Here is a 24,396-nt window from a genome sequence, read left to right as displayed (position 1 = left end):
TAAAGATTCTGTATTTGCTGCCTGAGCTTTAAATGTTCATTACAGACATAAAAGGCTGGAAGTGGTGTGCTGTAGACTAATTGTTATTTTTATTTGTTAATTGCTGATAAAGCATTCAGTACTAACTTGGACATCAAATTAAGACAGTCTCTGCTCTGAAGATCTCATAATCAAAAACACAGGTATATGAAAGCTGGGGCATACTCATAAATTTTAGGGGATAATTTTTCGAGAGCACAGCTCTTCAGTGTGATCACAGTATTCACATCAAATGTTTATCACAGGTGAAAATGCAGTTTCCTCTGAGGTGGAATACTGCAGCTGCTCTGCACCATTTATTTTATACAAAAGTATCTGTACAAGAGAAAGGGAGTGTATTCTTCATGAAAGTGCAGGGTACTTTATAGCCACATTTAAATGCAGGTGTTATAAGAGTTTACATTAAGAATGTTAAACCTGACCACCTAAAATTAGACTTCAAAAACCACATTAATGTACCTAAGTGAATAGCCTAGTTCTTGTAAATGCCCCAGAATGTAGAGTTGTCTTCAACAGAAGCATTGAAATCTTCTACATTTGAGGAAAAAGACACTTAGTTGTGTGTGTATGGGTTTGTAAATTTAAATTTGGACATTCATACTTCCAAAAGTTGACTTTTTAGTTGAAGCAGTCTGATCCTGTCCTATGGGCACTCAGCTCCCATCTGGGAACTGACAGTGTGGCATTTCTCAGGTCAAGCCCTTAAGCAAAATGAAATGAGATGGTCTAAAGAGTTATGGGAAAAGGATTATGTTACTGAAAGATCAAGAGGTTATAATATCATTTAAGTGTGTGTTCTATAACTTCTTCAGTTTTATCTTGGAAAGTGGTTTTGTAGACAAGTTTCTAGGACAGAATAAGAAGTCCAAAAAGTTGGAATGAAAGAATGAAACCGTTTGAGGAGTTGGAATCTAAGTTTTCAGTCTGAGAGAGTGTTCTGACGAGTATAGTCCTTCTGGTTTGGGGTTTTTTTGCTGTTTTGTTTGTTTTTTCTCTCTAAAAATACAGCTCAATGTTGCTGTCTCTGAAGAAGTTTATTCTTATCACAGGTTACATGTTACTACCTGTTTCCCTAAACTTCAACTGACCTTCATATGGTGGGAGATTCAATCTGCATCCCAGTTTGGATCTTTGGCCCTTTACTTCAAATGTCAGAAGGGAGGTGTGGTTAATGGCAACTGTGATATGGACAGCTGTCCCTCAAGAGCAGGACTGAGCTGATTATCTCATTTTACACAGCTGTCAGACGGGAATTGGATCTCGGTCATTAGCAACCAAAAGATGAAAATGCTTCTGTAGTCATTTTTCCATTTGCTTCTCCCAACCTTGGCTAGAATAGTAACCAGTGATTTTGCACACAGAACCTTCTGCGTTTTGTAGTACTCCATTTGCAGAATCTGTTTCTGAGTGATGCTTCAGAACTAAAACTTTGAAAGATACTGGTTTTGATCTGGGAGGCATCTTAGAGAAGATGAGTAGTCCCTGGATTAATGGGCAGCCTAATGTGATAGCTGGCATGTTTGAACTCTCCAGTTGTGTTAACTCTGAAGCCTAAAGAAAAGCCTTTAATTTGCTGTATTGTTGGCAGTTGCACGTTATTTTAGCAAGAATATCCAGTTGATGTGTTCAACCTCCAAATGCTTATTGGCTTTGCAGGAGGCAGTATTGCTACTTGATGTCTGTTCTGCTGGTTTTGTTTCCATCTTCCTTCTAAGGGATATATGATGAACGTAAAAATCTATAACATATTTATGCCCTCTACTGACATTTTTCACTTCTAAAGGCCATCTGTGTATGTGTATTACTTAAGAGAGTGCGAGCATGCTGCAGTATGTTTTCACAATTAATTAATTACAAATTTTCATCTTAAGTTTGAAGTGCAAATGCAAAATACTGTGAATGTTTCAAAATTTGGAGATCCCAAAGCTAACTTTTAAGGCCAATTTAATGTATTCTGTGGTGCTTTGCCAAGATTTGGACTAGATTGTTGTTTTATCCATCTGTCTTTCACTTGCCTGGTCTTCCTATTATAAGCCTGATACTTACTTAGGTAGGCAGCACAGATTTAAAGGTAGCAGCAGCGATTTTGGTAGTACCTGACCTTTCCTGAATCCCTGGGCTCCACAGCATCATGTGGCACTCATGTGCTTCTCCTGCACCTTTAGGGCCCAGCATGTTTCCAGCCTGCCTACTTCTTGACTCGCATTTCCTCCTACACCCACTCCTCCTCTCAGTTGTTCCTGCTCATTGCATCTCTTTTCTCTTGTGGTCCCTTTGGCATTCTGTCCTGTGGTCCTAGAAGCCTAAAATGCTGGTTTTCTCTTCATCAAGCAAGCATCCCTCATCTCCTCACTAGGATTGTTCACTGGCAGGAGTCTTATGGCATCTCACAGGCTCTGGTCTTACTTCCACACCTGCATTTTGACCTGTTTCTGGTTTGCCTTTCATTAGATTATATGCCTGTGGACACATAGGATTTTTTGTCTGAGGTTACCTCAGGAAACTTCTTTATCACTGAAAATATCCAGTTCTGCTTGGCTGGGGCATGGTACTTGGTCTCCATAATCCAACTCAATTCATTCTCTGACTCTCCCTTCTCTTCTGGCCCCTCTCCTTCCTCAGGAATAGCTAGATTTTAGTTAGTTAGAATGAAAAACCCCTTCCATTACATTCTCTGGTTCCCTCTAGCAGTTGAAGATCTCGGTTTTCAGAACTGGACTGAGCATTTTGTGCAAGGCCCAGTACCTCATTCCTTATCTTTCTGAGCTGGTCAGTTTATTTGATGTGAAATCAAGAACTGCGGGAATATGTGTTCTTTTTTTGGCCTTTTTTATGTATAATAGAGACTGAGTAATGAGGGACAGGGTGAGATGATGAGTGAGAGCTTTTATACCTCGAGGAAAAAATATTTTCTTTTTTGTTTTTTACCATTAGCAATTCAAATTTTGTTTATGCTCTCTGCTCTATAAAGACTGTGGCTGATTATAGCAGAAATATGTAATTACTGTTAAAAGTTCAAATCTGAATAATTGGGAAAGAATCTGAACACTTTGTGGTCATGAATTAAAGGAGCAAAGTTTCTGAATTCTCAGTTTCCCCTAAAAAAACTATTGTTAAGTAAAACCAAGACAAATTCTCCCTACCCATCAGGAATTTGCAGAGAAAAATAAGCAAGCTGCTAAAATAATAGTATCTGAAAATCTTTTTATCTCTACCTGAACAAAGCAGACAAGGTTTATATGTAGAGAACTGGTCTGGGTTTGGGGAGAGCACGGTTCTCTGCATGGTTCTGCTATTCCTTTGCTGGCTGACCTTGGGCTGCATGCTTCTCCATGCATGGCTTCCCATTTATCCTGGAATAGGTTATTGATTCTTTATAAGGGTTCCAAAGTATAAGGATGAAAGCCACTTTCTAATGGCTACCTGCTCTTGCTGCTGATTGCCTTAATTACAGTGTGATATTGAACTCAACACCACTATATGCCAGGTTTTGTGGCATTAGGAAGAGTGAAAGCCCCGATGCATTTTTGTTTCATTGAAGGACCAGTCACTCCAAAATGGAAAGATTCTGTATGACTGTGTGCAATCTAGAGCTGTTTTGTAAGTTGACTTCAGTATAGATATTCTTGCTCCCTTGAAGCTTCTCCTGAGATCTGTAGTGACCTTTTCTTGGCCAAGTCTCAGGGTCTCTATTCCATCTTCATCCTTCCTGGCTTCTCTGCTGTTTTTGACACTTGATCATGCCCACTCTTGAAATCTTGCCCTCTCTTGACTTTTGTGACAGTATTTTCCTGGTTTCCCTCCTAACCATTCTAGTCATTCATTCAGTAGCCTCTGCACTAAGCTATTTACCTCCCTCCATTTTTTTTTTCGTAAGTTAGACACAATGACCCCCTTCTAGTATCCTCTCTTTGCTTTTCTTTACCTCCTTCATGCCAGGGATATTAAATTATGCAACTTTGTGTACTACCTTAACGTATTTTTTTAATTAATTTCTTCAAGTTTAAGACCCCTGAGGCCAATATGGAACTCAAGAAAGCTCCTTTGAGATTTGCCTTTGTTTCCTGCTTTCCTCTGCTGCAAGCTTCCATAGTCAGGCCTATAACATGTTCTTGCTCTGAACATTCAGTGTAGGACTCATCTTCCTGTTCATGGCCTGAATCTTTTGCTGCTTCTTTCTGAATCTCTTTGGGTAACCCTTGTGCTTCCTCCTTCATTTACCATCTCTGTTACTGCGAGCTGTTCTTGCTGGCTTCTGACAACTGTGTTACCTTCTCGTCTTGTTAGCGACCCTGTTGCTGGAGCTGTCCTCCTGGCATGTTTTCTCAACACGTTGCCATCTCCTCCTTGACAAGCCTGTGCTTTGGCTATCATCCACCACCTAAGGTTCCAGCTTGTTGTGCTCACTCCAAGGGGCCTTCACATTTCTGCTTCTCCCCTATCTGTCACTGTCCCTTACGGCATTGTCCTTTGCTCTGTCAGCAACACAAGCATGACAATGTGCTTTTCCATTTTTTGCATGAACATCTCTTCGCATTCTTCCTGGGCTGACTCATACCTTGAGACACACAGGAATACTGCCAGCCAATAGAGGCCAGACATACTGGAAAGTACTTATTTCACAGAACCCTAGAATGATTAAGGTTGGAAAAGGCCTCTAAGATCATTGGGTCCCACTGTTAATTGCATATTTGCAATTAGCTGTTTTCAAATATGCAAATAGCCATTATTTGCATTTTTGAAAATTATTCAAAGGTCTAACTGATACTCAGATGTAGTCATCTTACTGTATGTACTCCACTCTCCCTGGCTCCTTTTGTGAAGAAGGATGATTGCAAAAGAAATAAAGATTGTCATAAGCAAAGACACAACATCTTAGAGTCTGGAATGTTCAAGGTTAGAGAAGAATAATATTTACTTACAGCTGCAAGGTGACAACTGTGGCAAGCATGTGTGTGGAAGAAAGAGACTTATTTCAGTGTCTGTAAGGAGATGAACAGAAGATTTAGTTTCAGGATGATGCACAAAATGGAGCATTTTGTGAGTAGGATGCAGAAAGCCAAGCAGCAGGACTAGTGTTTTAAGCAAGGAGAAACCATTAATGGGTGTGTGTTTTGTGGCACTGTGGTTCTGAATCCTCTTGACCTTCAAGTGTGGTACAAAGCTTTTCGAGCTGTGAGCCGGGCCAGGGATTGTCAGGTGTTTTGTCTACTGGAAGAGAGTTCTGTCAGTTTGAGAATAACAGCTAACAGAATAGTAAAATGGAATTATGTTAAAACAGTGGTTGAGCCTTAATTTATGAGCATCATGCAGTATTTGATTCTTCTGATCATTCTCCAACTTCAATTTCAGCTGTGCTTTGCTCTCAGACTCCTCTTGAACAGGCTCCTCTGCAGTTCTTTGGTAATCTCAACCCTGGGAGCATGTGCTCTATGTACATTTTGGGCACATGGTACATAACTAACCTGCACTTGATATAGATTTCCTTTTTTCCTATGAATTCAGTACAGAGTTCTTGCTACTGCTTGATACCCGTTTCCACAAATGGGTTGTGGTTTGTTTCAGCAACTATTGCAGAGTTCATATTGACTAATCTGTTTTCAGTGGTTCAGCCTTTGGTGAGCAAGTTCTGACCACTCTCCGTCAGATTTTCATTTACCCTGAAAGGTGACTGACATTCCTTTCTCTATCATTGAAGCTTTTCAGTATTGCTGTCATTAAAATGCAAGGGTAGCAGTAATTTTTCACTAGGAGACCCATTTTTTAATGTGAATAAGAATACAGTTTTCGCTTATAAGCATGTTACATTCTTTTAACCTGGGTTTCTGTATATGTCTTTGCAATGCTGTGCAGATCTTCTGAGCAAGATAGTCTGCATGCTGATCTACTTCTGATGTTGTCTCTAATTTCAGAGACAATCTGGGTATTAAATCAATGTTTGCATATCTTGTGCTGCAGGTTTATTACTGGATGTGATTCTGATAGGCCGGTAAAATTGAAATCCTTCAGGGGGCTCTCATAGGGCTAGGGGAAATACCTGCTCTTACATACTTTTTCTCTACCACAGACTTCCCAGTTTCCAAGGGAAAATTTCATTTCAGATATGGGCTCATAAATATGACTTATTCCAAAGCCAGTTCCCTATACCTTTCTGAGTGTAAGAGTAATTGTTCCGTTAATATTCTTAAAGCAAATGTCAAAGATTTCTCTCCTGCCTTGGCATATGCTTGGAATTACAGCTCCTACTTCGAATGGTGAAATATTGCGTAGTAGTAGTGAGGGTGGAGGGATGCTGCAGAGATACTTCTGCTGTGGTGATGTATTTTCATTGCATTTCTTCAAAGTGCTTGGTTTAGTTTTTACTTCAAATCTGTTATTGGGAGGGTTGTCATGGGACATTTGGCTTATTATTAGAATAAATCTTTTCTAGTAGTCTTATTACAAAGGAAATAATTTCCAGCTCAAAAGTATTTTATGTATACCAGTATTCTCAGTATCATTTACTTTTTGACAGGTGTTACATATTCCCCACTTTACCTTACACTGCATCATAAATAAACAAACTGGTCCTAACTTTGAACACATATTTTCAGACTGTCTAAGGGGTGTCTGCAATGTGTGTGTAGTATTTCTCAATGTGTTTTTTTCCTGTATGTTTATATAGCAGACAACAAAAATATTTGATTAGTTGGTCTTATTAAAATCTGGCAAGGCCCTAGCTATGCTCAATCCTAGCCTGTTATGCCCATAAAGATACTGCCTCCCTTGACATGAGCATATTTCAGACTTTGGCTGTAATGCCATCTGTTGATAAGTTTAAATAAGCAGGTCAGGTTTTGTAAACTGTACCATTTGTCAGTTTCAAACAAAGCTAGGACATAATTGCCTTTGGAATTGAATCCTGATGCACTTCCAACGTGAGGGTTTGGGTGACTTTATAGTTCTCACAAGACTTCATGCTTCATTAGTACCAAAAATGCCTGCACAGTCAGTGTCGTTCATTTACTAAATTCAAAATACAAATTTATAGCTTGCTTGTGCACCTTTCACAAAATGGAGGGAATCGAAAGGTCCTGTGATAAATGTGCTATCATAATATTTATCTAATCTATAATGACAGTGAAAATAAATTTGTTTTCTTTTTATTTTTCTTTGAGACTTAATATGAACCTTATTTTGTTGAGATTTCTATTTATTAAAGGAAAATCCTATCTGAGTAACAGTTTAATTAAAACAATTAGTCCAGTGATTTATATTAAGCTATACATGGCCTAAAAGTTTTCATCTTCCTCTGACTGGTAATTTTGAGTACCATCTCAGTGTTTTGTGTAACTTTGAGCAAATTTTCCATTCAGGATACCATAATCACAGTATTCCATGAAATTCATGGAGTGTTCAGAGCCATATTCGCTGTGTTCCATGAACTAGCATGGAAATAGTTCCTGAGCATGCAGAGCCGTGCTGTCTTGCACGTGCAGTAGTTTTGAGCAGGGCTGTAGAGTCAGACCCTGTCGTGTGGACAGGCACACGCTGTGACAGTTCATACTCATAGGCAGTGCCACACCGTGTGCTCTTAGGTGACAATAGCTTCCTTTGGTTGGATCCCTTTTCCCTTTGTGGCTCAGGACTTGTGAGAACCATGTGATTCCTGTTACCACATCTGCAAGCCTGTAGCTAACTGGGAAAACTTTTTTTTTTGGCTTGTTCTGCTGCTCCCCAAAAAGGGAAGCATGGTTCTAGGGTATGAGAATTTCCCTTACCTCCTTGCCCCAGGGACAGTTTTTCTTCCTTTCATATGGCACTGCAGACAGAAGGGTGCTGTCAAACTGCAGTGCCTTTCTTTTGTCACTAACATGACACTTATTATTCCTTCCAGGTTAAGTTTCATTTTATGAACAATACCCAACAGCCTCTCTTCCTTCTTCATTTGATTCCATAAATATAAATATTTCCTGAAGGCTTCTCACAACTAGTTACCAAAATGATGGATAGCAATTTCAGTCTGGACAGATAATCAGTATCCTCTTTTCTTATTTCTTACATGAAACAAGTATTTCTGTGAGAATGTTTGCTTAGAGAAGATCAGATTTTTAAATGTTTTATTCCTACTGTCTTAGTTCACACCACCTTCTTTATGAGGGGAAGCACATACATTAAAACAGCAAATTTCCTTCTAGACTCAGAAAAATTGATTATTTGCCCCTTTTTGTATTGCATGAGGGCACAGAGGTTTTTGAGTGTGTAATCTATATGAGTACATCAGTACTGCATTTTTTTCGACCAAAGTAGAGGCTCTCCATTTCTTCGTGCATGTGGTATTCTTGTTTTACTTTCACTCCTTACGTTGTGACACTGTTTCAGAAAGGTTGCAGTCCAGTAGTCCTTTTTTTGCCAGTTGTTATATTTGCTAAATACCTTAGAGACTAGGGGTATCTCTGAGTGTATTAGATGGATATTGTTAGTTAGATCACTGGATCTGTGTTTCAGGCACCTAACCTAGAAGTGGTTGTATATCTATAGGTGTCCCACAGCAATGTCTGTTTTGCGTTTTTTCTCTCAACGTTCATATTGAGAAACTTGAGTCTTCTTTTAAATCTTTTTGTCATCATGTTTTGTTGGATCAGAATACTAGCAAATAAAGCAACAGTGAAAGTAAACACAGAAAAATGTAAGTGTAGAGATTTATTCTGGAATAGGCATCTTCTGTAGGCAGTGCACAGCATGGTGCCACTCATTGTATGGCTTTCCCACTTCAGTGCTAAGTGATTCTGCCTGACCAGCCTTTGAATCCAGCCTTAGAGAATGCTTCAGGCTATAAATGTTTATTAACTGCATTCAGTGTGACACTTAGAGTGTTGTTCCCCACATTTCATATGTTTTTCTGTCCTGATAGGCAAGCAGCAGTGATCCTGGATAAGATCTGACTGGCTCAGAGTGAGCATCTGCAAAGTAGCAAAGTACAGATTTCTTCAGCGCTGCGAAGGGATGGCCCTTATTGTCCATCCCGTCAACAGAAGGCTGGCTTTCATTTGCAGCAGGAGCTCCCATTTGCTAGTTGCAAAGATTCAAAGGAAGGCAGTAGTTTTCCTGGAAAGCTGTAGGGAAGTATTACCAGTCCCAAGTGAATTAGTGGTTATTAAAAGGTATTCAATGCAGGGATTTTCTTTAAAACATTTTTCTTACGAATTGGACAGATTCTTGTCTGTTTAACTGTAGTTCGAGATCAGTGCTTGGCTGGACTTCTTGCATCTCTCTGACCTGTCTGACTTGGGATTGTACTGTAACTATTTAGTAACTATTTAGTGCCTGAGAAATGAAGACTCTGCAGTCACCTTCCAGCTGTTGATGGTTATAATCTTGGGTACCTTACCCTTGCTTTTGAAATTCAGCCAAATACATAAACAGGTAGCATTTAGCTTGTAAAGTGGGAGATTATGAGTTCTGATCTTTGACTTTCTTTTTACTTCTTGAAAATTAATTCTGACTTGGTAATGTGGTAGGATTTTTAAAGCACCCTTGATTTCAGTTCAGTGTGTTTATTACTTACTACTGTTTTTTTCTTTATTTGAATGGGATCATAAGAGAAGAGTTCAAAAGATTTGCCAGGCAATAAGCTGGGAAAGGAAAGTTGGAAGAATTATCAGCCGCTCTGGTTTGGCTGCAGTCTCGTTTTGTCATGCCATTAAATACTGTCAAGCTGATGCACCAAACACTTGGGTCAGGTGCATGAGAAATGCAACATAAATCAACAGTAGTATTTGCTGCGTAGCAAGTATTCTTTTAAATAATTTAGTAGGCAATTACACTGAATTATTGTTGTCCTGAAAGTGTTCTGGAATTGCCACCTTACCTAAAGTTTGGCTGTGCCTGATTATTACAGATCCCATATTGCCAGCAAATCCAGTAACATGATCAAGTGCAAACTTGGAAAAAAGGTCTTATTCCACTGCTTTGAAATTTCCCATGCAATTGCAATTTGGTCTGAGTCTTCTCTTTCTGTCCTAAATTACTGTCTAGCGTATATGTTCTTAAAAAGCTGCTGCCTTTTACTGAAAAGTGGTTGTTTCAGTACTGGGTGACAAGTGCATATATAGACACTGAGCTTCATTTGGGTTTTTTTTTAAGATTTTTGCATTTTGTTTACTTGTCAAAGATTTTTATAAGCCAAGGAATGAAAATATTAAATTTCTTAGTGTGGGTGTAATCTGACCCAATTCTAATTTTGCTTGTCTCCCTGACAAGTGCATTCTATACAAATGCACAAAAGCTTGTGTATTTGATGATGGGGATGTTGCATATCAGCCTTACATTTTACTGCATAGCCAATCATCCCAGATGCTCTACTGACATAACCTGGGCAAATCTGAAGCTCTGTGAAAACAGCAGTGCTTTCTTCTGTTTCTTGAATTTCTGGTGTTTCAGATTGGTATCTTAATCTGCCATAGGCTTTTATAACCCAATTTTCTTGATTTCTATGCTTGTCTTAAAAAAATACAAAGGAAAAAGGGGGGAGGGGGAGGAACAGAGATATTTTTATTTATTTTACTTTGGAGTTGTATTGTTAGTGCAACTGTTATTTCATAATGGTTTAAAAAGAAGCATTTTTTTTCTGCTTGCACCATAGAAATTAAAATTTATATGAGATACACTTACAAAATGAAGCATTCAACTTAACATTTAGTTTGTGTTTATTTTCTTCCAAGTGGGATGCAGCTTTTAATGAGGGCTTTACCTCTGAAGTTACCATGTAAATGTCGCTGTGTTTTGATTACGAGGTGGTCTGTCCATCCCCACTGGATAAAAACATACTCGTGCTTTTCACTTGTATTATTCGGCAAGGAATAGTCCTGCTATTTTTTTTAAAAATTTGTGTAAATTTCAAGTGTTTGATACTAGATCCAATCAGTCAAAACGAGTTATTCAACAAAGCACAACTTGAGGGGGCTAGATAATGGAAAACCTTTTGCAGCTTGGATCAATTAGTTAGCTGTGCAGCAAGGAGTCATGCTAGGTGATAGGCAGATGAGTAGACAGATAAGTTAGTAGCTGATGGGCTTTTCCTTTCCTCCATAGACAAAAAAATGTTTCCACTCGCCACAGGAGCTGTGGCGCTGCGATTGTGCCTCTCAGGCCGTGGGTGCCTACGAGTGTGAGTGGCATGTTCGCCGTGCAATTAGGACGTGTTTCCTGAGGCCAGGGCTGTGAGGCCACTGCCTGTGGGGGCTGAGGGATGGATTTTGTTGGGGTATTGTGTAGGTGTTTGAGCCCTAAGAGGTGTGGTGCCACATGCGTGGAAATGAAAGGTTTAGTGCATATGAATGCGTTGGAGTGTGGAGTGCATTGCTTTAGTGCTGTGAGAGCACTGGAGTGCAGAAGTGAAAGGTATAATGCATATGGGTGTGGGGGAAGAATGGGTAGCTTCAGTGTCAAAATGCTGGGTGCATCTGTCTCTGGATCTGTGCATCCACACTGTGTTATTGTCAAATGCCTATTTTTAGAACAAGTATCTAATTGGTATTCATGCAGATGGGTGTCTCCCTGTCTCATCTGATCCACTCATCTGAGTGATGCACTCAGTAGGAGGTGTCTGCTGACGAATCTTTCCTAAGCAGTGTGTTCGTGTCAGTCTCTTCCCTCTTACATGTATGCAAGTGTTTAATTTGCTATACATACATAAGTGTGTTTGTGTGTTTGCTTTGTGTGTGCTCCAGCATGCTCAAAGACAGTACCATTTAATCTTCTGGAAAGACTAATTTCAGAAATGAAAGGTGTAGAGCTTGCATGCCTTCAAGACATGATTCTTCTCTCTGTGCAAAGAGCAGTGCAAGTTGTGGCCTTGGAAACTTGGCTACCTCAGTCCAGACTTCAGGGGATTGCTCCCAGTGTAGTAATGCAGGCAGCTGTGAGTAGGAATGATGAACCTTTTGCTGCCTTGTCTACTGCAGCAGACTACAGAAAAGTTAGTGTGCTAAGTGTGCAAGTTCATACAAGTTAATGCTGCTAAATGTTTTCTTCTTATAAAATAATTGTTATGTAGAAATCCCTGTATACAACTGCTAGCCAGGTGTGTTTTATTTTTATGAGGGGAAGTGTATAACATTTATGAGATAAAAAATCCCGAGTCTTCCTGCAGCAAATTTGTATGATTTCAGACAAGTAAGTTTCTTCTGTGTCTCAGAATTGGAGAATGTACTTGCCTGCTATATTGTGAATTAAGCAGGATTTAAATCAACAAATATATATATACATACATATACATACATACATATATATATATATATATATATATATGAAAAACTGGTTATGGTAGGCAAAGCTTTAACTATTATGAGCTTAATATAGTCTGCTCCAACTCGACATGGTAGATGTAATTATCTATATATAGTATTATGCATGATCTTGGTGTTTTAAAATGAGATATGTAATCCTACCTCTAAGGAATAGGATTCATTATAATGTCACCTAATGCAAAAAGAGAGGCTAAGCCTCAGAGAGAAATTAATTTCTCCTCAAATTAAGATAGTCCTGACTTTGCAGATGATCTAATTAAATTGTGGTTTGTGTATGGCATGAATGAGTATTTCCTTTTAGCTATGATTTTCCTCTTACCTGACACTGTAAACTTACTGGATTACAGGTAATCTTGGTGAAGAGAACCAAGGTTATATGGATTATGTAGTAAAGGAATGAATGTGATATACCTGCTGAAAGGGCTCCACTTCCCTTAAACATATCTTGGTTTTTTTCGCCTGGGAACAGTGCCCTGGGTAAGACTGCCCTAGCAATGTTACCATCACTGTTAAAAAGCACTGTCCCAGCTGCTCTCAGTAGGGATGGTCCTCCCTGAGGCACAGTCATAGGCCTTTTGGAAGGGTTCTGGGTAGCTGTGAATAAGATGTGTGAAGTAGGATGATCTTCATACAGGTATTTGTGATAGCAGAAGAAGAATGCAAATAGATGTTTCTGTTCTTAGGCTTTCCCTTGTTTGTGTCTCAAGGGTTTCCTTTGCTCTCCTTTCTCCTCACAGATATTCCTGCTTCCAGAACCATGGCCTCTGACCTGGAAAGCAGCCTCACTTCCATAGACTGGCTCCCACAGCTTACTTTAAGGGCTACTATTGAAAAATTAGGAGGTTCCTCACAAGCAGGACCTCCAGGGTCTGCCCGAAAGTGTCCCCCAGGCTCACCAACAGATCCCAATGCCACACTGAGTAAGGATGAGGCAGCAGTGCACCAAGATGGGAAGCCACGTTACAGCTATGCCACTTTGATCACATATGCCATCAACTCATCACCTGCCAAGAAGATGACGCTTAGTGAGATCTACCGTTGGATCTGTGACAACTTTCCTTACTACAAAAATGCTGGTATTGGTTGGAAGGTGAGGGCATGCATGACTGAAGTACCCTTTTGTTGCCTAATTGTAAGGCTTACTTTCTTAATTCTATGCAAAATACTCTCTCTGGTTAAAGTAAGACTGATGTAAAACTAAGTGACCAACTGGAGAAAATGTAGAGCCAGAAGTCCCATTTTCTCTGAGAATTTTGTTGCACATATGTGGTCGTCCATTAAGGAGTGTGCACAAAACCCACCACCACCAACCAAGAAAAACAAACAAAAAAAACCCCCACAAAACACACATCACTACTGTCCTCTGCATCACACTGATGCTATTTTCATTGCACCTTCTATAGGTGTAGAGGTGGTTCAGCCCCATATTACCATCTTAATCCATTCCTTCCCACAGCTTCTGTTCTGCCCCATTTCAGCAATATTGAGCTTTGGCTTTTAAGTATGTACCATCCTATTTTCTCTACCTGCTCCAGGGCATACTCAGGAGACTGTATGTTTTTGTTGTAGCACTTACCTGTATCTCTTACTCTCTCATCAGAATTCTATTCGTCATAACCTCTCTCTGAATAAATGTTTTCGAAAGGTGCCTCGACCAAGAGATGATCCTGGGAAGGTAAGAAATCTGCATGCTCCTGGGCAAGCAATTTAAGACTGCAGGGAAATAAGCTGGGGTTGCCCTTTCTAACTCCTGGTTGGAATTTGAAACCTAAAGTGTAGGCAGAAATGGAAGCAGTAGTAAGATTTACTGCAGTCCTTTGGCTGCAGAAGCATTTACTTAAAGGGAACCTGTAAAGGAACTTCAGGGGGTTTAGTAATTATTTTTCATATCTGTGATCTTCAGTTGATTTTAAAGATACTGGCAGAAGTCAAAAGTGTGATTGAAGGTACTTCATTAGTTTTGTTTCTTTTTCTTCTTTATCTTTGTGTGTAAAATGTGGGTGTAGTCCAACGTGTTCTGTTACGAGAGAGCACAGTGGCTGCTGGTGAACAGTAGGACTGTGATGTGACATCATGGATTTTATGGAGGCAACATCCATAGAAGTGAGAGCAGAATTGCCACCTATATAGATTGCAAAGTGTTTGGTGTTGGAAAAAAAGGTCATCATCACTTAATTTAAATCTGTAGAAATGATTTATGAGTAAAACTCAATAATTTAGGAATATGTTGGCTAACCAGGGACTGGTAAACCTCTGGTAGTAGATACAGATTGTAAAGGGGAATTGCTAGCAAAAACCAACACTTGGCATCTTGGCATGCAGACAGGATTGTCTTAAAAAAACCCACAACTAAACAAGCAGGAGGAGATGGTGGGGGCAAGAAGCTGTGTATTTAGACAGAAAGATTGTCTCCTCTCCCTCATCCTGAAGTTACAAGAAAGGACCATTTGCTCAGGCCTTTATTTCAGGTTATATTTAAATGACTGTGTGGTGCTCAGTTAGCATCTCCAAATGGAAATAGTAGATCTTTGAGGATCACAGCTCAAAAATACCTTTAATTATGTGGCTTATTCCAGGAAATCCTAATTGACTTAAGGGTATATGTTTGCAGGTGCTCATTGCCATGTTGGGCTGGGTTTATAATGAAAACCTGTGCTTGTTACTTACTCAGATTATTCAGATCTTGATGGGAGGTTAAAACAAGCTAAATCCACTTCAGAGTTCTTTTTTATACTTAGTCAGAATACAACACACATAATTATAGGCTGGTTTGTGTTGAAAGGGACCCCTGTCCTCTCCTGGACAGGAACAGTCCCATTAGGCTGATGAGATCTGTCAAATTTTGAATATCTCCAGGGATGGAGGTAGCAAAACTGGGCACTTGTTCTGGTGCTGCACCACCATCATTGTGAAGAATTTTTTGTTTATATCTGACTGTACTGTCCCTTGCTGTAACTTGTATTTGTTGCCTCCTCTTATGCCGTCCATTTTTGAGAAGAATTTGATTCTGTTGTCTTTTATAATATCATAATGCATTTGAAGACAGTGGTTTGATTCCCTTAGCTTTTTCTTATCCAAGCTAAACAGACCTCTCTGTACCTCATTTGTTTTAGTTTTTAACCATGGTTTATTTCTTAGCCATCATGAGCCCTCTGTGAATGCTTGGAGACTCACAACCATGAAAAAAGAGAAATCCTTCTGGCTGTCTCTGCCAAATACCAACATTGAGTTGGTTCTCATCAGTTAATCATAAATTCAAGTTGTGAGGAGGCCACTGAAAGGAGTATGCAGGCCCAAATGAGTTCTTAGCTTGGATCAAACCAACCCTTTGTGTCCTGTGTCAAGAGTGATGGAAAGTAGAGGATTCTGCCTTCCACCAGTAGCATTGTACCTCATAGTTCAATGCAGCCCAGTGCAAGAGAGGAACCTCTTGGCAACACCGGAGTCTCGGTTGTCTGAGGTTCTAGAGGATGCTCCTTGTGGTCCTAATGTTTAGTTGGTGCAGATTCCTTGAGTCAGCAGCCCCCTGCTTCAGGAAGCTCTGTGATTTCATCATTCATTCACCAATGGGTCTTCTTTCCAGGGCTCATATTGGACAATAGATACATGTCCAGATATATCTCGCAAGAGGCGGCATCCTCCCGATGATGACGTGAGTGTTTTTCTTTCCACACAGCATGGAGTGGGCTGGGAATTCCCTTCCAGCACCAGACCGTGAGAATGTTTTGGGGTCAGGGTGTATAGATGGGCAGAAGACAAAGGCCAGGACTGAACGAAGTAATGTGGATGTCCTGCTGATTGCCTATTGTTGCTGCTATTCAGTAGCAAAGTTAATCTTGTTTGAAGTCCTTTATCCTGACTTTTTGGTGACTAAGGCCCAGTTCTCCTCTTTTTTAAGCCATGAACTTCTACAGCGGGGGAGCTGGCTTCCCATCTGCAGTTTCACTTCTCCATCTGTTTTTGATTTCTGCTCCTTGCCTTTTCTTTCTTCCCCATCCACAGATACCACAAGACTCCCCAGAGCAAGAGGCAAGTAAAAGCCCCCGAGGGGCTGTTCCAGTCAGCACAGAAGCCTCTTTGCCACCTGAGGCCACCCCTCAGATGTCGATCCAGAGCACCACCCCCATTGCTAACTACAGTCAGGTGAGCCGCAGGGAAAGGGATGGAAGTGGGAGGAAAAGGAGAGTGGGAGGAGTGCATGAATGGAAAAGCGAAGTGGTGAGGAGAGGGAATTGTGAAAATTGTGATATGGAGGCAAAAATAAAAAGAAGGGAAGGAGCTGAAATTGCAGAGATAGAAAATAAGGGGGAAGTGATTTTAGCAAAGGGTTGGATGGGGATAAGGATAAAGACATAATGGTATTAGCTGAAGAGAAGGCTGGAGCCATTGTGCTGTGGTTGGTGTTCCTCAAGAAAAATGGCATTTGGGAGGATTTGTTGGAAGATGAGCTGAATGATATGGGATATCAGTGCATGTTCTGTGTGTATCTAGTCTGATCTCTGTCTCAAATCCTAGTACAGGCTAAAGGCCTTATTTCTCCCTCCCTTAGCAGGGTGCAGGGCCTGTGGATGTTGCCTCTACTGTAGCAGGGGGGCAGGGCCGTGAAGGGGCTGATGTGCCACCCCCACTGTACAGTGCCAACCATGACTTCAAGTTCTCCTACTCCGAGATCAACTTCCAGGATCTTAGCTGGTCCTTCCGAAATCTCTACAAATCCATGCTGGAGAAATCATCTTCCTCTCAGCACGGTGAGTAACTACATGCGTCATGTGGGGTGGGCAGGTATCTGCCCACACAGTCTTGTCCATTTGGCACCTCTCAGATCTTTCCTCGTTTAGGAGCCTGTGCAAACAGACTTTCCTTCTTTGGCATGCTGTAATTACTTCTGCCAGGAGCTGATAAGAAATCTGCACATCCTTTATGCATTGCTCCCCCTAGTTCTCTCAGAATAAAAAAGCACAATGATTTAAAAATGCCTTGTTTTGATACAAATGCAAATACTAAAATGGCAGAAGCTGAGAAAAATGAAATCCTGAAGAAAAGCATGTCATAGAAACATTCACAATCTGTTAGGCTAGAAACCATAAGAGGGAGGGGATTGTTGCATCTGGAATTTCTCAGAAGGAGAGTGGAAAATCATCATTGCTCAGATCTGTTAAAAGTAGGATTGTACAAGGCCTTGGAGAATTGAGCTTTGTGGATTGAGAGCAGGGAAAAGAGGGCCTCCAACTCCATTCATATCTTGCATTTCTGGGATTAAATAAGCAGCCAGAAGAGGGCAGAATCACTTCAGGGATGAAATGTCCATAGAAAATACTTCAGAAAAACTTAAAGCTGTTTCTGTCTTTAAACACTCTTCTAAATATTAATCTGGTGTAAAAAGGAACATGTTACATGAGCCTCTCACCTGTGCTATCAGCCATCACATAGTGCAGGCAAAGTTTGCTACTGCAGAAAGGGCCTCCTGAACCCCAAGCTTCAACGAAATAAAAATGAATATACTTCTACTGTTTTCATCATGCTGGCATTCCTAATAGGAGCCTGTTGTGTGAAGTGTTGAAGTATGAGCAAGCTAGAAAAACGCAGAAAAGAACTTTGACTTGGTGTGTTGCTCTGATTTTACAAACTTAGCAGCTGCCTGTTGGTTTTTTTTTTTCCCTCCAAGTTGTAGGCTGCAAGGCAGTCTAGGAAAACCTGCAGTTTTTGAAAAAAAATTTCATTGGCAACTTTCAAGTCAGGATGGCAGTATTCACCCTTTGGCCCCAGGACAGTAGTAGGATACTTGAAGGGTTGATGTTGAATCTGATGAAAATGTGAGGCTTGCTTGCAGATGGTCCAGTAAGGGTACTCAAAAGAAGTGAGTAGCTCAGGTTAATAGCATGCAGTGGCCCTGACTGTGGTTTTCCACAGTGGTTCCCCAGTGTATGGGGAGAATGAGCCGGGAAAGCAGACATAAGAGATATGCTGAGCTCCTGGTGCTGGGGAAGGTTGGAAAATACCTGATGCTCTCACGTGTAGGGGTTGCCTGAAATACAGGAGGATAGAAATGACACACCCAGTGAGTCAGGAGGAATGGAAGTAATAAAGGAGCCCTGATGTGTGCAGTGTGCTCTTTGTACAAAAGCAGAGTCTCTTATGACCTCTTACGATCAGTGTGAGAAAAACTGTGAAGGACCAGGCTGCTTGTAAGAAGGGAACTGAAAGGAGTCTTTGGAAACAGCAAGTCAGATGTATTAAGTTATCCATTTTCTAAATGTTCTATTGTTTAAGTATGCTTAATGGTCATTTATAGGAAAACAACATGTGCTTGACATTTCAGGAGAGGTTGGGTTACTTTGGTAAGTCTAGGAAAAAATCCAGGAAGGAACTTAGGTGCCTGACACTGTGTTAAAATCCTTGTGGGTCTTTGTTGTAGAGCCTTTTGTTTTGAACAGTCGAGCACAGCAAGGGCATAACTGCACCCGGTGATGGTTGTTGGCAGCCTATAGAGGGCACTCCAAAAACTTCATAAATAGCGGCATGAGCAGTGTGAAATTAGAGCTGGATAATGTGAGCAGAGGTCTGATCCAGGCTCTCTTAAAGCTCCCTCCTCTTTCATTTACTCGGCAGGTTTCTCTTCACTCCTTGGTGACATGCAGCCCTCCAACCACAATTACTACATGTACCAGCAGCAGCAGCAGCAAGGCCCCTCCTCAGTGGGTGCTGCTCCCCCACTCCACACTCCAACCCCAGAGGGTTGCCCATCCCAGGGAGGAAAGCAGCAGGGTGGTGAAGGTTATGGCCCTCCACCGGTGATGTCCATGCACCCGCCCCCGATGCAGCATGGAGGTTACCACCAGCATCAGCAACATCACCCGCACTCCCACCCACAGCAGCAGCCTCACCAGCAGCAGCAGCAGTCACAGGCTTCAATCAACAATGCTGGCTTTGGTGAGTCAGGGGCGATGGAAAGCACAGGTGGGAGCAGTGAGGAGCCCCCAGACAGAAATCCCACAAGTGAGCTTTCCCTAAGCTCACGCCTACTTGCGTGTAGAAAATGGGGGAAAGGCAGATATTGTTGAAATCTGAGATGGAAATCGCTTTCTTACTGGAGAATGGAGGATATTTCCACCCTGGGTTTGAGATTCTGTTAAGGGATGCAGCATAAAGTCAGGGCCTTAGTGAAAAAGGAGATACCACCCCTGGTTTTCCAAGGGAGAAAGGATTTCTAGCTGCTGTAGTATCAGGCTCTTTGGTGAAGTGGGGCCAATCTTTTTATATTAAGGAGTGGAGGGAAAGGGTGATCTGTATTGTATTAATTTTGTCCCTGTTTCATTCTAGCGTTTCCCCCTGATTGGTGCTCCAACATTGATTCCCTGAAGGAAAGCTTCAAGATGGTAAACCGGCTGAACTGGTCTAGCATTGAGCACTCCCAATTCTCAGGTCAGTGTTGGCCTAGGGGACTGAGGCTACTGACTCAGTGTCTAGGGCTGTAGTCTAGAACATGCGAGTGCGGTGCAGGGATCTTCTTTTCAATGTAACTGTGGCAAGTGCCTGGATTTCTCAGTGATTCACCTTGTTTTTAAAAAGAGGTGTCCTACTTCATGGGTTCTAGATCTTGAAGCACTTGAATGAACACTGCAGGATTTGGGGCAGGGAGAATTAAGTCATACAAGTGTGTTAGAAAGCTGAGATTCTTCCTTCTAACTCTTCCTTGCGCTACCTGAGTCAGTGTGACAGTATCCTAGATGTGGAGCTCTTCAGATTTGAAACGATAAAGTTTGGTTTGTGAGGAGAGGTAGGATTTAGGAACAGAAGACAAATTCTTTGCAGCGAAGATCACAGTGTGACTACTGTCTGTGACACTCTCCTCTGTCCTCTGCAGAGCTCATGGAGAGTTTGCGCCAGGCTGAGCGCAAGAACTGGACGCTGGATCAACACCATATTGCCAACCTCTGTGACTCCCTCAATCACTTCCTTACCCAGACTGGGCAGCTCCCTCATCTTGTTGGCCCACAGCAGCCCCCTCGAATCTCTGATTCTTGTGCCCTGAACAGTGGCAAACAGGAGCAATCCATGAACCAAGGTAATTAGCAGGAGACTAAAATCACATGTAAATGAAGGCCCAGTTCTGTGAGTATCCTAAATTACTTGCAGCCTTACCAGGCAATGCAGCACTGAGCAACTCCAAGCTAGGCTGTTCACAGAACTAACTTTCTCTGGCTTTAAAGAACTGGGATGTCCTATACCTGTGGTCTGCTCAGACTACTGTTACATGATGCATACTATTGACAGGCAGCCTCCAGGCAGGAATATATTTAAAAGGCAAACCTGGAAGAGCAGAAGGGAATGGTGTTTTTTAGGTGACCAACAGAGAGGAATGGCAAGGTAAAGAGATTGCTATTCCAGATGGCAGGAACAGTAAAGGAGAAAGCTCTTATACCCTTGTTGGAGAAATACCGTACAAGGAGTAGGGAATGCATTCTGAGGAGGGGATATGGTGGTCTTGATAGATGGTGTGTGTCATCTAGTACTGAACTAAATAGATGATTTTGAGCCAGCTTGTGGTGTTTCTGGATAAAAATTTTCTTCTTTTACAACAATAGAGAAACTCCTGCTGGTTTCAAGAACAAGATCTCTGACCAAGCTATAGCTTGGAGTTAGGACCCAACAGCTGAATATCTCCTCAGTATCCTGTGGGTGTGAGTGAGTTGCTCTGTGGCTGAGCTGCCACCCAGTCAGGGGCAAGGCTTCTGACCTGAACATTAACGGTTGTTTTTTTGTTTTCTTAATTCATTTCCTTTCACAGTGAACTCCTATGGTCAGCCCCAGCCTCCCCATCTCTTCTCCGGGCCATCTCCTATGTACCAGATTTCCACCCAGGATTCTCCAGGATATAATCGCCCAGGTAAGGGGTGATGTTAAGGCATATTACACCAATGAACATTAAAAAACTGGTTCCCAACCCCTTTGTGCATTTCTCCCAAAGCACTTAGTAATCAAGTGGAGCATTGTGGGGAGAAAGGGAGCATGGACTGTAAGGGATCCTCCATGTAGTGCTCTGTGATAGCTCTGGGAAGGTTTAGGATTTAAAGGCCTGATTTTTTTAACTTCACATAAACACTCTTCTAGCTTAGCCTCACCCTCAGTTAGTTGTTTGAAGACAGCTGCTCATGAGAAGCTCCTGCTGATGAAGTCACTTGTGCCCTATCAGCAGTCAGCTGTGAGGTAAGTAAAGGAGGCTGAAATTTCTGTAGAAGCTGCTGTGGAGAATTTCACAGCAGAACATTCCCAGACACTGGTAGATGCTGACAGAGATTAATGCCAGTAGTGTTTTTGCTTGTTAGACTGTTGGAAAGGAGAAGGCCCAATTCACTTTTGGTTTCTTTTGCCCAAGGGCCCCACTGTGAAAAAGTATGTAGTTTTAGATTCTAACTGTTCTCTTTCCTTTTTCTTCTTTTTTCTTGTTTTTGGCTCAGCTCATCATCTGGTCCCTCGGCCTCCAGGGCCTCCTCCAGGCGCCAATGAGGAAATCCCCGATGATTTCGACTGGGACTTGATCACCTAGCGAGTTACAGACTTGATAGGCCGTCCTTTATGAAGGACGTGGGAGGGGAGGGGGACATGGGGTCAATGGTGTCAGCACCACCCTCCCCAGCCTCCCTGCCTTGCCTGTATATAGATATATATTCTCTATCTCCGCCAGAGAAGCCACCGCAAGATGCTGCCGAAGATAATCCTTCCTTGCGTCCTGTTTTATCTTCTTTTCTTCTTTTGTTTATTATTATTATTGTTATTATTATTATTACCAATAATTGAGCACAGCCCTCCCCCTCCTCCGGTGGCCTCGGACGCATCGGATCGGCTCTTTCGTGTTGCGCAGTGCCCTGTGGAGGGCGGGAAGATGGGTCCTTGGTGCCATGAAAAGACCTTGGAAGGCTGAATCCTCGAGTGCATCTTTCTCTGCCTCCGTTATTTTGCGTTTAACAATCCCTCTTTCCCTTCAAGGTGGCCGGTGAATCTGTCGTATTGGCTACTGGAGTGAGAGAGCCTAGTGGACCCTGGGAGCCTGTAGTTATGTTGTTTCGTAAATGTTGTAAAGGTCAGGGGGCTGAAGGGACACTGGAGGGGTGATCTTAGCTCTGTGAACTTTGTCGCACCAGGAGGAACAGCAAGAAAAGAAGTAGTGTTCCCAAGTACAAGGAGAGGGTAATCCCTGAGGTAGGGAGAGCTGAGCTGAGCTGGGAGGGAGACCTGAGTTTGGAGAAAGGAGAATGTAACAGAGATGGTATTTCAGCAGAGAAGTTTGGTTTCAGAATGTGGTGCCATCTGTGAAGACTGAGAGATTTTGAGGGAATCCTGACCCATTTCCTACACTGCCTTTTGCAGTCTCTAGGTGAAGCCTACATACCCATCAAGTAAAAGAAGCAGTCAGGGGTGTCACTTGTGATTCAGCAAATTCTGTTCCCTAGAGCTTTTCATTTCACCCCACACCCCTTCAAGCCCTTTTTCAAAATATGTAGTGAGGCTCTCCCTTTTATATGCAAATTTGGAAGTTTTCTCCCATCAGTATTTGTCCAATTGTTATTTGGTCCTCCACCCCTCATATTTCTTTGGAGGCTGTCCTTGCCTGTGGTTGAGAGTGGCAGCAACAGGAGTGTGGCTTCGTAGGTGCATGTCCTCCGTCAGCAGTTCCCACTTGGTGAATGGTGTGATGGTGGGCAGAGGAAGCTGCTGTGCAGAGTGGGGCTGAACTGGGGGGCTGCTGGTCAAGGGCTGGACCCTCTGGTCAGGACTGGGAGGCCCTCACAAGCAGTTTTTGTAAGAGGGGCATTAGGAGAGAGAGGGTGAAGCAGGGCAGGGTTTTGAACCGACCAGCCAAAGAGTGTAGTATAAAAGGGAGGAGGGTATGTCAGACCCTTTGTAGTGCAGCTCGGGAGATAATGTAATCTAGTGTAAATCCTGAAGGATGAGCTTTGTCATCATGTGCAAATCAGGAAGGTGAAAAAGGTGCAGGGACAGGAGTGAGCACTGAGATGCTTCCTCCCCAGAGTTGTGTCCTGTGTTCCCCTTCTTTTCTCATATGGCTCCATCCTGTCAAACCTCATTTCCTCTTAATATTTTGTTAAGCCTCCCCCAGCCCTTATTCCCTATTTACCAGTGAAGGGAACAGATGTGGAAATAGACTATCATGGCTGCTTGACAGACCTGGAGCACAGGAGTAAAGTAATAACTTCTGTTCTGACTGCAGGAAGGTGGGGAACTAGCACTGCTTTTTAAATTTGCTGTAGGGATAAACCAGTTGGAAATTGGATTGTTGTCAGGGAAGTGGACAGAGTCTCATTGCATTGGAAGGGGGGAACAGCACTTTTTTTTTCTTTTTTGCTTTTTTTTCAGATTTTGTTTTGTTTTTTTTGTTTTAAGTGTGTGTTTGGGGGGGAGTTCGTCATTGAGCATTTCCAAGAGAAATGAGGAATCCCAGACAGCTTCAACATGGAGTGAGCTGTTATCTCTGCTGCCTCAGGATGGGAATGATACAGCTTGGAAGTATGTGTGATAGGTTTCTGTGGAAAGTGGCACTGGAAACAACGAGAGACAATTTATGGCAGGTGCCAGTTAGTGTTTTGCAGTGGACATTACTGAGAGCCGGCTCTGTGGAAGTCTGAAAACACCATCGGAAGAAAAACAAACCAATATGGCTCCTTCTGCGTATCCAAGTGCTCCTCATTTGCATATTTGCCTCATTTGCGTATTAAGTTGTGCCTCATTTGCATATGTAAATACATGCCGGTCAGTGTGCAAATTAGCCTCGTTCCTCTGCCCCTGAAATCAATGTGTGTTGTTAGTGCGTGGTAAGACATCGATGGGTGGGCGTGGAGCTCTGCGGGTGCGCTGGCACCGGCCTGCAGGGAGGGCAGGGGGGCCGGCCTGGCCCACAGAGGGGTCTTGCAGGCCCCTCCAGCCCGATGTGACCCCCAATGCTTCATGTCAGTGGTCAGGGAGAGAGGGGCGTGGTCTCATGAGTTTATTTTTGTGCATGCTTTCTTAATAAAAAGAAAAAGTGAATGTTTATGGTTTAACTGTTTTG

At 42.1% G+C, this 24,396-nt stretch overlaps 1 protein-coding gene across 7 annotated transcripts in view; it reads left to right on the top strand.

Moving 5' to 3' along the window:
* The window catches only part of FOXJ2 (forkhead box J2), a 31,102-nt gene extending 6,714 nt beyond the window's left edge, over positions 1-24,388 (top strand). For 6 of the 7 annotated variants that reach the window (XM_063394295.1, XM_063394294.1, XM_063394291.1 and 3 more), the window contains 10 exons: positions 13,067-13,419; positions 13,930-14,004; positions 15,913-15,981; positions 16,332-16,472; positions 16,879-17,077; positions 18,939-19,259; positions 19,650-19,751; positions 20,194-20,394; positions 21,118-21,216; positions 21,788-24,388. In XM_063394295.1, coding sequence (XP_063250365.1) covers positions 13,087-13,419; positions 13,930-14,004; positions 15,913-15,981; positions 16,332-16,472; positions 16,879-17,077; positions 18,939-19,259; positions 19,650-19,751; positions 20,194-20,394; positions 21,118-21,216; positions 21,788-21,876 — 1,629 coding nt within the window. In that variant the 5' untranslated portion in view covers positions 13,067-13,086 and the 3' untranslated portion in view covers positions 21,877-24,388. The remainder of the gene's footprint in view (positions 1-13,066; positions 13,420-13,929; positions 14,005-15,912; positions 15,982-16,331; positions 16,473-16,878; positions 17,078-18,938; positions 19,260-19,649; positions 19,752-20,193; positions 20,395-21,117; positions 21,217-21,787) is intronic. The other variant, XM_063394297.1, reaches the window with a different exon arrangement.
* The last annotated feature ends 8 nt before the right edge of the window (positions 24,389-24,396 follow it).

Source organism: Prinia subflava, chromosome 3 (assembly GCF_021018805.1).
Source record: "Prinia subflava isolate CZ2003 ecotype Zambia chromosome 3, Cam_Psub_1.2, whole genome shotgun sequence".
In the NCBI taxonomy this organism is placed as follows: domain Eukaryota; kingdom Metazoa; phylum Chordata; class Aves; order Passeriformes; family Cisticolidae; genus Prinia; species Prinia subflava.
The sequence above is the reverse complement of the archived record's forward strand: the minus strand, read 5'-3'. Positions and strand labels throughout refer to the sequence as shown.